This window comes from Pteronotus mesoamericanus, unplaced genomic scaffold (genome assembly GCF_021234165.1).
Source record: "Pteronotus mesoamericanus isolate MK-2021 breed Mesoamerican mustached bat unplaced genomic scaffold, CSHL_Meso_final scaffold_21, whole genome shotgun sequence".
Lineage (NCBI taxonomy): Eukaryota > Metazoa > Chordata > Mammalia > Chiroptera > Mormoopidae > Pteronotus > Pteronotus mesoamericanus.
In genome coordinates this window covers 8,771,042-8,786,933 of record NW_026555310.1, presented here as the reverse complement: position 1 = coordinate 8,786,933, position 15,892 = coordinate 8,771,042, and the positions used below count along the sequence as shown (strand labels likewise).

Below are 15,892 nucleotides of genomic sequence, written 5' to 3'. Positions count from 1 at the left end.
CTTTACCTGGATTTAATCCAAATTATTCTTTAGTCTTAAAAGCCATTCTGTGACTTGATTTCCATGAAGTACTGAACAAAGCTCCATAGGAGCTGAAGATAATGTTCTTGTACTTTAGGATTAATACCAATACTAATTGGTAATTTAAGGGAAGTGGAATAAAATTGGCACAAACATGGTTGTTGAGAGGAATTACTTCTGGTTGGGCAAATCAATGAGAGTTTCACAGAAGGGTGGTGTTTGGATGTTAAAGTAGAGAAGGGGTCATGAGTGCACATGCGGGTTTAGGTGCAGCTCTTTAAATGGAGAGCCTACCACATGTCTGCTATGTGACCTTGGACACATTATTTAATCTCATTAGCACCAGATTTTTAAAATGATCATGGAAGTAATCATACGCACCTCAGTATTATTTTATGAGTTAATAAATATAAAGCAATTAGCACAATATTTGGCTTATCATAAGTTTTCAATAATGACCAGCTGATGTGTCAGAAAAGTTTAAAAGGCAATTCAAAATGATGATTCAAGGTGAGGTGTTTTTATGTTAATAGGAGAATGGCATGTGTCATTATAGAGGAAAAGTCTTGGTTCAGGAAAATATGTTGATGACCACTTTGGGGACGAAAGGTGATACTCCCAAGCTTCTCTCTCCTCCCAGAACATGGGAGAGGGGGGCAAAGGGAGGGAGAATGAGGGAAAGAGAGAGAATGAGAGTGACAGAAAGAGAGAGAGATGGAGACATTTAAAGGTTGGAGATGGAGAGCTCTAAGGGTCTCAGGAAAAAGAATAGTCTAGAGAGAACAGAAGGATGCGAGGGCTTTAAGGGGGAGCTCTCATGCCCGGTAAGAATGAATTCTGTGCAGGGGTGGGATCTGTGGGACCATAAGCCTATATAATGTTGAGGTCCTCTGCAGGCAAAAGATATCATCAAAACATATAACTATTGTAAATTTTATAAAAATATATGTCCAGGTGAGTACATTGTTAGAGCTCCTCCCACGGTCATGAAAGGCAGAGAGGTAGAGCAAAATCTTAAACTTCATTAGGCAAACCTGCCTTTGATTCTGTGGCAAAAAATAACAAACACATTTTTTAAAAAATTGGCATCTCTTTTTAACTTTAGTTTTTAGCCTTTGCTTTATTCCTCTTTAGTCCTCCTCTGTTATCCTCAAAATTTTCGTTAAAATTCTGCTACACATCATTTGTATTGGTGTTGCTTTGAGGGCAAAGAAGGAAATGAAAGGAGACAGGTGGTTTGTCGGCTAGAGGCGGTTCTGGTACGGAATGAGACAAGCACAGGAAGCGGGCTGCAGTGCAGTCCAAGTGCAAAATGTCCCAGTGGGACTAGATGGCAGCCCCTTGGGATGTGGGAGCTAAGCTGTGGGAGGGGCCAGGACAGGGTGACTCCTTTTGAAAACTGGAGGATGGCCGAGCTTCACAAGGAAGACAGCATGAGGCAAGAGAGATGATCAAGTGTGTCATTTAATCTTCACGTTCAGGGGATGAGAAGAAGGAAATGCAAGCAAAGGCAGTCTGACAGGCGGAAATGCAGCAGCAGTCAGAGCTCCCGCGTGCAGCCGCCCCTGTTGGGAATACGGTGCGGTGCTCCACAGATGGGCTTTGGATTTGTGCTGCCCTGCGTTTACCTCCCAGCTCTTCAACTTGATAGCTATGTCACCGTGAGCAATGTACTTACTTCTCAATCTCTCCCTCCAAGAACATGTGTCAAAACACCTACTACATAAGGTTGTGGCAATACAATACAATCTGGAGAAAATGCCATGTCAAGGAAGCCAGAGGGGGTTGCTGGAATGAATCTGAACACTCTGCAGGAAGGTCACACGGTGTGAACACTTTGGAAATAGTAATCAGGAAGTTATATCTGTTTTCCGAGAGAGCTATTTCAGTGGAGGGGTGAGGTCCAAACTAAATGAGTACAAGTGTACAACAAATGTCTCCCTTCCATTTGCCTTTCAAGAATGTAAACTTGAAGATAAAGATCTGATCTCAGGTCATATAGTATGAATAGTTATTAATAATTCCAACAAAATTAATGATTCTCTATTCTGCTCCTATGTAAGCTAAAATTAGTTGATTGATTCTTGATCTCAGATATTTACTAAATCTTGCCTCTCACTCAATTTAGGGTCCAAAATGATCTGTGTAACAGAGTCAGTACCCTTTGGTTTCTGGAAAGTTTTATGATTAAGTTTTACGATTTATGGAAAGAGTCACCCTCCTATCTTTCAATGAGTAAAGCTTTTGGCCTCTGGTGGTATGTAACTTATTCTTGTCTATGCAGGACTATTTACAGGCCTCTGTGTTTTAAGTAATTTCTTTTTGTCATAAATGGTCAAAACCAAGAAGATCATAATGAATAATAAATTGTCATGTTCAGGCAGGCCATTAGATTAACCGAATTTCAAGCAAAAAGAAACACCAACAGTTTCAGTCAACATATTTTAATATCCTTGAATAAAAAATTTTTAAAGAAAACGATAAGAAGTACTAAAAATACATTTGGCTTTATATAAAAAGGACAAAGCCAAGGTTAATTTTAAGGCTGGAATTGGGTCTTTTAAAATCGGAAGAACAAAACATGCCTGAGTGAGTGCTTTATATTTAAAAGGCTGCTCATGGCAAACGAAAACACACCTCAACTAAGAAGGACAACGAAAAGCTCCATATTTTAAAAGATAAAATATCAGATAATTCTTTTAACTTGTTTTGTTACTTTGATTAAACAAGAGGCCCAAGTTCACTCTTATTCAGCCTTTTAATTATCTTCAGACGTGAATATTGAGAAAATTGGCGATCAAAACCCTGTCTAACACTTGAGTGCGTACTTTTCACACATTTAATCAGCTGTCTGCTTGCTTCCTAGGTCCCACCGGTAGGAGTTTATCATGAAGCCTCTCCCTGAAAATTGCAAGTGCTGGGATTCCAGCTCCCGAATTTATTCTTCTCAAGAGCAATTTCTTCTGAGGTTACCATACCAGAAAAGATTAGTAGTGAGCAATCACTTAAAAAGTATTACTATTATTTTTGTACCCACCTGTTCTTTCCTTGCCATTTAGTTAAATTGCTCCCCATGCATTAGACAGTCAAAGATATAAACACCCAAGAGAGAAAAAAACAACCCTGCATTTTACTTTCTGCATCTTCAGTCACATGTCACATTGTGCTGTGCATACACAGGAGCTTAATAGATGTTTAATTTAGATCATTTGGCACCTATATTTCACAAAGTTTTCTGCCATGTCAAAGATATTTAGTCATCTTTACGGTGCAGTGGAAGCCAAATATCAGAACAGAAAAAGCACAGATCATTTAAATTCATCATCCCCAGACATGATTCCTTATTTCCCCACTTTACTGTCTGTACAGCCCAGAGCAAATTACATAATCTTTTTGAACCTCAGTATCTTCATCTGGCAATAATAACTATTTTATAAGGTTATTAAAGAGATTATGGGTAAGGTCATAATCACTAACATTTACTGAACTACTGCTGTAACTGTTTGTATGTATTAACTAAAGTAATCTTCTCAACAATGCAATAAAATAGGTATTATTATTATCATCATTCTATTTTAAAACAAGGAAATCTAGACATAAAAATTAAGCAACTCGTCCCAGTCCATACAAGTAGTCAGTGGCCGAGCCTGGATTGGTACCCAGAGAGCCATCTTCCATGGCTGCTCCTAACTTTTAACCACTATACTTCACTGCTTCTTTGTTATTACAGGAGGGGCCCTTAGACATACAGTTTGAAGTGGCTATTGTTATGAAAAATTGTAACAAGAGTCCTAGATTATCCCAATAAACCAAGGCAATCTAGACACAGTGCAAAATCCGATGGGCCCTAAGTGCTTCTAACATTTCCAGTAACAAATAACACCAACTTAACAATAACTTTTTCCTATCACACTCCAACTTGCAAATAAGCTCTTTAAAAAATCTGCAGGCCACTGTGGATACAATATTCCACTATGGAATAAGTAACCCGGAATTCAGGGAGACTGTTACTTACACAATTTTGTATACTGTTTCTATTCACACGGGTTATGTTTGCATTTTCTTTTAGAGCTAGCACATCTTTTGGCTCATACTAAACTTAGAATCAACAGTCAAGTAAAGCATGAAACTGTGAAAGTTGTTTTCCTCTATCCTGGGCAACTGTTTTTTTCTAATCCTAATGCAGGAATGTAATTATATTTTATTAATAGTCCCTGATTGCCTACTCTATGCACAGCATGGTGCTAAGCCCTATGAGAAACACACAATTGAAGGATTCACCTCTACTCCTAAGGAACCCATATTCCAGTAGAAGGAAATGGAGAAAGGGGAGAAGGCAGAAAGAGGGCAACTAGAGAAGAAAGTCAAAGGGCAGGGCAAAGGACACAATGAATGTGGTCCTAAAATGTAGAGATTGGAATTCAGAATCTAAAAATAAAACACACTGGTAAAAGCAGTGGCCTTAAAACACACTGGCCTTATTTGAGAGCTGAAAGCAGGACAACTATAGGAGGTGCTTTTAAATGCCTTTTAAGTGTCATAATGTTACTTTGATCCCATTGCTCCTGCTTTCAGAATAACTTTGAATCTTGGTTCTGACTTTTGTCATATTAGCTACTCTCCTCAATTTATGTCAGTTGCAAATTTGATTCATTTGTTTGACTTGACTCTACACTCGTATCTGATATTTAACTTCTAGGCCACATTTTAGTTTAAAAATACCCATAATATATTTTATCCTCTCAAAAAAACCAAAAACAAACCACCCCTCCTCTTGGTAATTTCTTAAGAAAGATTTATCTCTCAGCTGAAAAAAGAAAGGCTGACTGCTGTGGGTTTGTTGTACCTAAGTCCCAGTGGTTTCTTCCAGAACTCCTACGTGAAGGAAGAAATGGAAGATAACCAGAGATGAGACCCCTCTAGGAAGGAATACAAGTTCCCTTTGAAAGCACCTGAAATTTAGTGAGGAGAAACAGCAGCCACATCTCCAGCTCCATTCCTAGTAAACTCCATGAATTTGTTCAGATTACCATTATTTCTTTTTATGTTCCACATACTTGCATTTCCATTCTGTCCCCATGCGTTTCACATCAGGGGATGCAGATTTATGAGCGACCAGAGTTCATGACCTGCAGGAGTCACTGAGCATCAACAAGATCAAACTGATGTCAGAAACAGGAGTGACTCTCTCCAATTCCAGCAATACTCAGAACTGCATAACCTGAAAATCTTCTTTCTACAACCACATGACCTAAAAATATGTAATGTAAAATATATAACTGAGCCAATTTTTTTTTTAAATGGAAATTCCTATGTGGCACAAGAAGAAGCTGAACACCAGATTTGGGTTTCATGGCCCGCATAGTGACAGCAGAGAGGACTTGGCCCTATGTAAGGTCCAAGGCTCCAGTAAAAAATAGGATCTCAAAGGGCTGTCCTTCAGAATAAGTGTAGGACAGAAACACACATACATTCATACAGATAAGACATCTACCAGCTCAGGGGATCAGGAGAAGATATACTATTTTTGCTTGGGTGGGGAGAAAAAAATGTTTGTTTTTACATAGTTCTGAGGTTCAAACTTATACCACCTATGTGGTTACCACCTGGCATTTCTTGGCAAAGAAATTAACACAAATATCAATGGGTACTACCTTTGTATAATTACAGAAGCAAATGTAAAATTTCTCTGGAGGAAAAAGACTCAGGTTTCATAGGTCAATAAAGATAAGATCATATATCAAAACTACTAAATGAATGAGAAAATACTGAATCATGAGCAGCAGTCAGTAAACAGAAGAAAAGGCAGATTTAGATGCCCTTGAACTTCAGACAATAGAGCAATATGAATTTGTTTAAAACTGTTAAAGACATAAAAGAAGGAATTAAAACCACAAGAAAAGAACAAGAACCAAGGGGAAAAGTACCAAAATATCTGAAAAAGAAAACTTCTACAAGACAATTAGTGAACTAAAAAAAATTCAATGGATATGCTCAACAAAGAATTAGACAAAGCTGAGGCAATAACTAATAGACTGGGGGATAAATATGAAGAAATCATGAAAGGCACAACACTGAGGTAGAGAGATGGAAAATACTTTTAAAAAAAGTTGAAGACACCTAGAATGATAACGGCTGACATATATCCAATAGGAAGTCCAGAGGAAAGAATAAAGAGAATAGGAGAACAGCAATATTCAAGAAGATAAAGACTGATTGCTTTCCAAAATTGATGAAAGAGATGACTCTTCAGATTCAATAATCTAAAGGAGCCCCAAGCAAAATAAATAAAAATAAATTTATATCCAGACACAATTCATTGAAACCAAAAACCCCTAGGAAAAGGAGGCCTTAAAAGTAATTAGAGTGAAAAAGTACTTTCAAAAGAATTACAATTGAACTGACAGCAGACCTCTAAACAGAAACCTCAGAGGCCCCAAAGCAATGGAATACTTCCTTCACAGTGCTTAGATAAAACTACCTAGAATTCCACACAGAACTAACCTCAGAGTGAAAAAGGCACAAATCCTATTTCAGATCAAGAGTCCAAAATGAGTTTGCCACTAACACACCTGCTCTTAGACAACGCTAAAGTAGATCCCTCAGACAGAAAGAAAAAAGGTAGGAGAAAGAAATGGTATGCAAAAAGCAAAAATAATTGGAGTATAAACAAAATATTGTTTTGGGTATATTTTGAATTACAGAAGACTAAGTCCCAGATAGCTGTTCATGTCTTTATGGCTTTCTAATGGGTATCCAGAATATTAAGTTTCTACCTCTCCCATCATGCTTCTAATGAATAGAAGTTCATTCAGCTTATTTATGTACAAAAATATTTAGAATTTATGAATGAGAAAACTGCAGAACATTCCCAACCAAAGTATGGGGGTGCTCAGAGGAAAAGAGGTCTTGTCCCCAAGGTGTGCATTCTACTGGCAACCACAGTTACAAATTAGAATTCTATTATTGAGTAGTAGCAGGCTCCTCTAAGTTTCAATTTCCAATTTAATCACTCTGTCTAATGGGGACATATTGACATTATTATTTTCAAGATATACTATTTAGGAGGAAAAAAAGCAATGATTGGAAAAGGGATACAAAGAAAACTTACTTTTCATTATATGCTTTTTGTCCTCTTACATTTTATACCATGTGCATGTACTACTTATTCAAAACATGAATGCAGTATTTAGTTAATTTTAAAATAATATTTAAAAATCTGAAAAATGACTTTGGTTTGCTCTAAATAAGAAAACATGGGGATACAAGTTCAAAGAATTCAATGGCATAATACAATATAAGTTATAATCGAAGGTGATCCATTGAGAAAAATTATCAATGTAGTTAAAGCAAAAGTGAAGATCTTTTCCATATTCCCAACTAATTCCACTTGACTTTTTTTCGTGGAGACCTTCCCTCTAACAGCTGGAAGGCATTTTTTCTCTTACATCACCTCCACGATGTGTCCTCATTTCCAATCTTAATGAGGTAGACATTACAATAAGAGCCTGAAAAATGTCCCCATCACAGTTGTTATCTATTATACATGACTGGTACAAGGAATGAGTAGTAAAACTTTTTTTCCAATTAACCTGGAGGACATGGAAGAATGACTTTGAGATTTAAAACCAAGAACTTTTAACTACTTTCTGAATAGTAAAAAGACAGATTTCTAAAAAAACATTAATTTTTTTTAAGATTTGTATTAGAACTACAATAAAGCAATTTTAAGAAATGCAAAATATTGGTAAATTAAACATTTTAAATGATTAAAGCATGGTAAAATTATACTTAAAGCTAGTTTATAAATGAATAAAACAAAACTAGAATCATTTCTTATTCTATACTTTACAATACCTCAGGGTATCTCCAGTTAACTGAATGATGTCTAAAAGGTCCAAACAGTTATGCATATAAAATTTTACTTATGTGTATAAAGCAATCACATCAGGTATCATGATGCTGTGTGTTCTGCTTACATTATTTTATTTGATTTCCAGAACTAATCCATGAGGTAGATATTATAATCACCTCATTTTATATTATACACATGGAAATAAAGGCATAGGAAAATAAAGTACCATAGAAAAGGACACATAGCTGGTCAACAGTAGAGCTGGGACTCATGATAATGTCTCTCTGACTTCAACATTTGTATTATTGACAACTATGTTAAATGTTTCAAGGAGGATCAAGGCTTGGTATAACTTTAAGCAAATAAAGAGTTATTTAAGACATTTAGAATTACCAACTTAAAGAGAAGAAGATGTGTGTTAAGTACTAAAGTTAACCCATATGTTTGGTATGGTCAAAGACTTTGGTGAGACTTTTTTTGTTCTTTTAAAATAAATTTATAACAGGAAAATGTAATGTTGTGATCCAAATCCTTAATTCATCTGAAGTTCATTAGTACACATCTGTCAAATGTCAGTCAATCACGTTTGTCATTAGAGACCAACTGTGACCATCAGATGGGTCTCGGCACGGGACTAGAGATCCCATCTTAGGAGGATCGACAATATCCCTCCATGGGTATGTTCCCAGATCACAGAGGTCACCAAATAATCTGCTCTCTGTCTTGCCTGGAAAAATGACTCAGGTAGGCACTGTGGACGACAAGAAGCTGAACTTCTTTCATTCCAAATTTTGTTTATTACAATAAATTTTATTTAATGATTTTTTATATATGAAGTTGAGCTAGAACAAAATAAGTTTAAAATAATATTAGAAAAAGATCACCTTTATTGGTAAAGCAATGGTATTTAAAGTTTTTTTTCTTTTTTAACTATATTATCTCAAAATTTTTACTCAGTCTCCATTTTTTCCCCACAAAAAGATACACATTTTGGTAATGGAATTTTGCTGAGTAAATCTGGTTAAAAAAAAAAAATCAGTCACACACACACACACACACACACACACACATGCTACGTAGAAATGTTTTGAGAATTTTCTCTTGCCTCTCAATTTTTTCAGTCTTCCATGTAAAACAATATAAAATAATGTAAGCTTCTGAAAAACATGCCTTTTTTTAAAAAAAGCTATGTAATTATTAAATCAATATACAGTGTCTGGGACAAATAAAGCCCTTTTTTATTCAAAACCTTTTATTATAAAATCATAAGCATGCAATTCTGTAACATAACAATGTCACACTCAAGCATACCATAAGACATTTTAGGTGAAATGTTCAAATTAAAACTATAAATTATTACACTAATATTATTACCCTACCAACCTCACTCAAGCAGGCGTTACTTCTGCTGGACACTGTTATTTTGTTAATGATGAAAAATGTGCTAATTTAACCATATCAAAAAACTTAATATAATTTGACCTTAATAATAAATGTTAACTGTACATACTGCTAGCAAAATAACTTTGTTACTAAAAATGAATTAAAGGATTTTTACCATCTATACTATAACAGTGATAATATAAGTTTTAAAAATCCATCAACCTCAATCAATTTGAAGTTATCTTTGAAGTAAAGCAACATTCATATATACAACACACTTCATTTTAACATTTTGAAACTACAGATATTAAAAAGCCATAAAAACATGTAGGAATGCACCTTAAATTTATATTAATTTAACTACTCACAAAAAATAATTAAATTCTCTCCTGATGTTTTGATCTGTAGATAAGAAATCCGTTATTTCACACATTGGGAAAAAAATAAAACAGCCACTTTATCACCAGAGTCTGATCTCTTTTTCTTTGATATTGCAGCAGATATTTTTTTAGCCGTTTGATACCAACTTTTTCCCAGTTAGAAACATTTAATTTGATTCAAGTCAGCATTACTTATAGGAAATTGTCGAATCCTTGAAGTTATGTTCTAATTCATGATCGAAATATTTACTTTTAGTATACTAATGCAGCTTTGCACACAAATTAGATCATCAGACATGTTTGCTGAGGTTTAACAATTGTGCAATAAATACAGTATGGCAGTTACAGAGCTGTTAAACCTCAGCACATAGATTTCTAATACATTATATTGTTATCCAAGAAATAATCACCTTGCTAAATCCAAGTTAAACATCTGATGGAATATTATGATGTTTAATTAAAAATGAAGGTGTGCTATACATGTGGTTGATTTTACACAGTGGCTAAAAAAGGTCATGAAAAATTAACTTTAATCAGTAAAAAGCATACACATAGCCCCTTTGTGAAGTTGGTAAATGGATTCAACCATTCCACTAACATATACATGAGGCAGAAACACGAAGTCTGTCTGGAAAAAGTCCAGCCATTATTAATTTAACAAGAATGATTTGCACAACATCAAAGTAACCTGGCAGCCAAGGAGAATAGGCTGGAATACACATGCATGAACAATGATGACTTCACTGTACTAGTAAGTGGGGGTCATTGATGCCATTGAGTGAGCATGTGCACTGTGTTGTCATTGCATTCAAATTAACTGAGCGAGTAGAGTAATGAATCTACATCAAATTTGTGTTACGTCTGAACATTCCTCGGCGGAAACTATTTGGATGGTTCAGAAGGCTACAGCTATGGGCAGCTGTTCATTGGCGCTTCATCATAACAATGTGCCCACTCATGCGTCACATCTTCTGAAGAGTTTTTTGGTGAAACATCAAATCAACCAGGTGACTCAGCCCTCCTAAAACCCAGATTCGGTGCTCTGCAACTTTTGGCTTTTCCCAAAACTAAAATCACTTTCGAAAGGGAAGGGATATCAGACTGTTGATGAGATTCAGGGAAATACGACAGGGCAGCTGATGGCAACTGGGAGAACTGTGTGAGGTCCCAAGGTACCAACTTTGAAGAGGACTGAAGTGCCATTGTCCTATGTACAATGTTTCTTATGTCTTATATCTTCTTCAATAAATGTCTTTATTTTTCATAGTGCATGGCTGGATACTTTCTGGACTGGCCTTGCAGACTAAATAAATTAGGAGGAGCTAGATCAGGGGAGACTTTCTCAACTAAATGCCATGCACATTAGGATTGTTTTTCAAAAACCAGTAAATCCTATTACGTCTTCCTTAATGAGTCCATTGTGAGGGCCCAGATGGGCACTGGGGCCGGGAACTAATCTCCTTTCTAAGGTCTCAGGCAGCATCCAACTGCAGCAGGCCCAATTTAGGCCATTTCTATACTTAGGAAATCTTACCAACCCTGATATTTGCCCTACCTTGGGAGAGAAAAACTGCCACATCTTCATTGTTAAAGATAACAGGATTATTTGGCAGTTGAAAGAGTGAGCATAACAAAGAGCACAGACCCCACGAGGGACCATAGTAGAATGTACTCATTAGCATCTAGCATGGAGCAGGGGAAAAGGAAAGAAGAAAGGAAGGAAGGAAAGAATGGAGAAAAGAAGGAAGAAGAAAACATGGACTAGGAATCAGTGTAACTCAGTTCTAAAGTGCAGATCTGCATCTACCATGAAACCCCTTCTGTTAAGTTGTTTTACTTCTCTGTGCCTTAATTACCTCATCGGCTGTAAAAGAGCACAGGAATCACCCTGAAGGCCTCTTTAAACTACTATCAGAAATGTCTAGCAAAAATGGAAGCAACCACGTCTTCTTTTCCTTCTCTTCTAATTGATCACTTGCTTATGCCTAATTTTAAAATTTATCCACCAAATATTTGTGAAGTGCCTAGTAAGGTGCAGACCTTATAATATGTTTCAAAGATTCAAGGTGAACCAGAGACAGCACAGCTTTTGTCCCCAAGACATTAAATGTCTGAGGGGGTGGGAATGAATTTAGGAACCAGAGGGACAGCAGGGTGAAAGCCGGGTAGATAAGCAGGGGCTAAATCTTCGAGAGCCTAATGTGTCATTTTCAGAAATGTGGCCTTTATCTTTGGGGCAACAGGGGATGCTCAAGTTTCATTCCCTGATGGGGCGATGTGGTAAAATTTGTGCTCTGATACTCCGTGGAGGCTGGATTGCAGAGAGGTGCACCTGAGAGGCCTGGGTAGTAGCAGCTAGAATGGAGAGAGATGGACCCTAGTTTTGAGAGGGGAAAGGGCTTGACTGGGTGTGAATGGCTATAAGAAGGGCATGAGTCCTTGACTACTGGCCACACGGACTTGGTGGATAAGGCTGACACTCACTGAAATAAAGGATAGAAGTTAAGATCCAGGTTTTGGTAATGGAAGAGGAAGAGGAGATGAGTCATGAGTCATAGAGGAGATGATGAGTTCAGTTTGGGGTGTGTGGATTTAAGGTGCCCCAAAAAACATACTGGGAGGCATTGGATATTTGAGTTTCAATCACCTTGCACAGGATAAAAGAGCAGTCAGTTCTCTTTATGAATCATGAAAGATTCTCCCCTTAATAGTTCTGAACTACTAATTATAGGACCATATGAAATCTTTATTCTCTTTATGAATCATGAAAGATTCTCCCCTTAATAGTTCTGAACTACTAATTATAGGACCATATGAAATCTTTAAATGCTGTGGGTTCTCTCTGAAGAAAAATGTACACATTCACAGATATTCAGGGAATCCATGGACCTCCAAAGTCTATACATAGACTTGCAGGGGTCCAGGAATTCCAAGTTAAGGCTCTCATGCTGGAGGTGGGAAGAAGGCAGTGATTGAAAAAGGAAATAACTCACTCTGAGTAGATAAGAGAAACAGAGAAAACGATTTAGTTGTTTAGAGTTAGTAGTACAAGCAATGCCAGATAGCAGATATGGCAAAAGCCTGGTCTGATGCTCACCAAACCAGTTTCATCTTCCTGGACCCTCAGCTCAACTACATTTTCTGCATAATCCATGTGATTAGTTCTTAGGAATGGAATGAGAGAGGAAAGACACTTCTGACCCGAGGCAGTAATGTGGGTGTCTATTCTCTATGGCTTCTTCATAAAATGGTGACGGCCAGAGGCCTGGGTTTGAGCAATCCCAGTCCCTGTCCCCCTCAGCACTCACCACCTCCACATCTGACAAACTGAATTGAGATGTGAGTGAGCAATAATATACTTTTTGTATGAACAACTGAAATTTGGGGATTGATACAGAAGCTGATATTAGCTACCTTTATTAATTAAGTAAATATCAGTCATAACATCTATCATGCATAAGGTCCACAGGTCAATAAAATAATTTACACTATCCTTCTTAATTTTCTTTATAGCACCTATTGTTACTGGCAATAGTTTATGTATTTATTTCTTTTCCTATTCATAGTCCCTAGACTAAAATTTCCATGCAGATAAGGCCTATGTTTTTGTTCACTGCTATATCCTGTTTCTAGATCAGTGCTCAGCATACAACAGATCCTAAATAAATAGTTTTTGAATGAATGAGTGAAGAAATTATTTTGCACGGGTCTCTTCTCATCTAAAGTTATTTTTTAAAGGGCACAAGTTCTATTTATAACTGCACCAACAAAAGGGATGGTGTTAGAAGGTGAGGGGTTAGGAGCTAACCTGGAGCAATAACTGGGACAGGTGCTTTGAAGCAAGTAGTAGTGTTACATTTTCCCAGATAAAAGGCAGGGATACTTGCTTCTCAAATAGTGAGATATGATCTTGGGCCAAGAGATCCTGGGGAGAAGAAATAAAGTATGACCCATTGTCTTAGAGCACCAATGTTACTAAATGTATGTAAGTTAAATGTTTTCATATATTATAAAATATAAATGAACTTTTAGGATAAAACATAATGATTTGAACAAATTTTGTTTACCTTGTGGTGGGCTATTCTCGAACCTCCCTGGATGAAGGTAATCTCTTTCCTCTGTCATTAGAGTGACTTCAGTAGGAATTTTATAAAGCACTGATATAGATAAAATGCCTGCATTTCAGAGTAGAAAAATCTTTCTAATGAGTTGCTAACTCTGTGATCTTAGAAAAATATTAATCACTGTGAACCCAACATTCTCATTTATAAATGGAGATAATATCTATCTTAGAGGAGACTTGCGAAGAATAAGTTGATGTATAGAGACGACTAGACACTGAGAAGTTACGTAACTTGCCCAAGGCCACATGACAAGTAAATGGTAGAACTAGGTTTTGAACCCACATCTCTCCTTGTCAAAGCCCGAGGCTGCTATAGACAGCTACTTGGAATAAATGTGAGATCATCTTTTTATAGACTGGAAGTTCAAGGATACTTTAATTTTAAAATAGAGAATGCTAAATACTCTTTTAAGTTATTTTTAACTCTGGTATTAAATTTTACATTGCTTAAATTAATCTTATGTCACTCAAGATTTTAAGAATCTCATCACATAATTTCTTTTTCCAATAGAATGATATGCAGAATTGGGCAGGGCCATTAATCATCCCAGACTTTATGGGACAGCCTTTATTTAAAAATTCCACACCAATGAAATACTCTGAAAAAGCCAGTATTTCCACATTGACTCTGCATGTGAAGGAGTACAAAATACTATATTCCAAAAGCACGGTCATCTGATGCACAGGATGACAGTGTACCTTGACGTGTGTGGGTGTGCTATTGGGAATCACAGGATATAGAAATATTGCATAGAAAGGACTTGATTTTGATCTAATCAATCCTGTGACAGAAACCTGTATCTTTAACAAGTTCAGAAGCTCTATGGATGAGGCACATGCACAATAATCTTGGGAACTCCTGATTTAGGAAATGATCCCTTTAAGAAAGACCTCTATCAATCAAAGACAGCCACTGTATGTTTTCTATTAGAGACCTTTGTAACTAGTTAGTCATTGAGTTTGAAAAACACCACATAGAGGTACTTGTAGAAAGATATGGTCTAGTGATGCAAGCCCTTTTGTGAGCTATTCGGTAACATTTTCACTTTTCAAATGGAGAACTTTTTCTGTCTCACATTCTGACCAGTGTATTTATTAAAGTAGATGACTTTGCAAATAGGATTGAGGCAAGACATACACTACTTCTATTGCACTGAGATTTATGGAAAGCACTGTGAGGCTGCAACCCCCAGGCACCGATGGCAGCGCCTCTCTGAGGGATTACAACCAGACTTTCGGAGGTAATCTGCTATTAGAACCCATTTGATACAAGGCAACCAAAACTACTACTGACATGGTTTTAATTAGGACCCAATACTCAAAATACATTTTTTTATTCTCAAGGTGCATTTTCAACTGGAGAAACATCTTACTTTGGATCATAAGCTATATATAAACTATATATATTTAATTTTTAAAAAAAGTTTCTTGCATTGGTATCCATCAGAGAAAGTAAGTAGAATGGACTTAGGTGAGGAATGATTAAGGAGTAGAAAACTTTACATACTTTGTAAATAAAATAAATGAACACTGAATGGGCCAGGTAAAAATTAAAAATTCTCAAATGTGAATGCAGAAGGTAGTGTGCCCTAAGAAGTGAGTTGGCCATTAGCTTTTAGTCCGTGCTTTAATATAGTCCAATAGATTCCAGGAAAAATGGGCTCTAAATGATTAAAATAAATTATGAAGCATACAATCCTGGGCAATCCCACACAGCCTTCTGAAAACGTCCAATGTGCTTCTAGTTATACTAGCTGCAAAATCCCCTTGGAGTGACTGGGGAAATACCCAGTGAATATACTTCGCTGAAACCTCCTTCCTCCTCCCTCCCCACTCCTCCCTCCTCCCTCCTCCCTCCTAGCACTTCCTTATTAATAGCTCCGCGCTCTGAGATCCCACTTGAAATATTACTCTCCTCATGGATTACTTTATAGGTTGGTGTAAAAACTCATTTTCTAGAAGAGGGAACGATGTTCTTACCTGCTTCACAGCTGGGCCCCGTGAAGCCCCGCGGGCAGGCGCACACGTTCGCTGCGATGCAAGCCCCTCCGTTCCTGCAGCCCTCTGTGCAAAACGCTGCAAGAATTCAGACACGCAGCTTTAGCCCTTTCGAAGTAAGTAGTTCAAGAC

The 15,892-nt window shown here is 36.9% G+C and overlaps 1 protein-coding gene across 1 annotated transcript in view; it reads right to left on the bottom strand.

Annotated features, from left to right (window-relative positions):
• Window positions 1-15,892, bottom strand: part of NELL2 (neural EGFL like 2) — a 278,812-nt gene that overhangs the window by 78,382 nt on the left and 184,538 nt on the right. Inside the window, exon 16 of the mRNA XM_054591209.1 lies at window positions 15,743-15,838. Coding sequence (XP_054447184.1) covers window positions 15,743-15,838 — 96 coding nt within the window. The remainder of the gene's footprint in view (window positions 1-15,742; window positions 15,839-15,892) is intronic.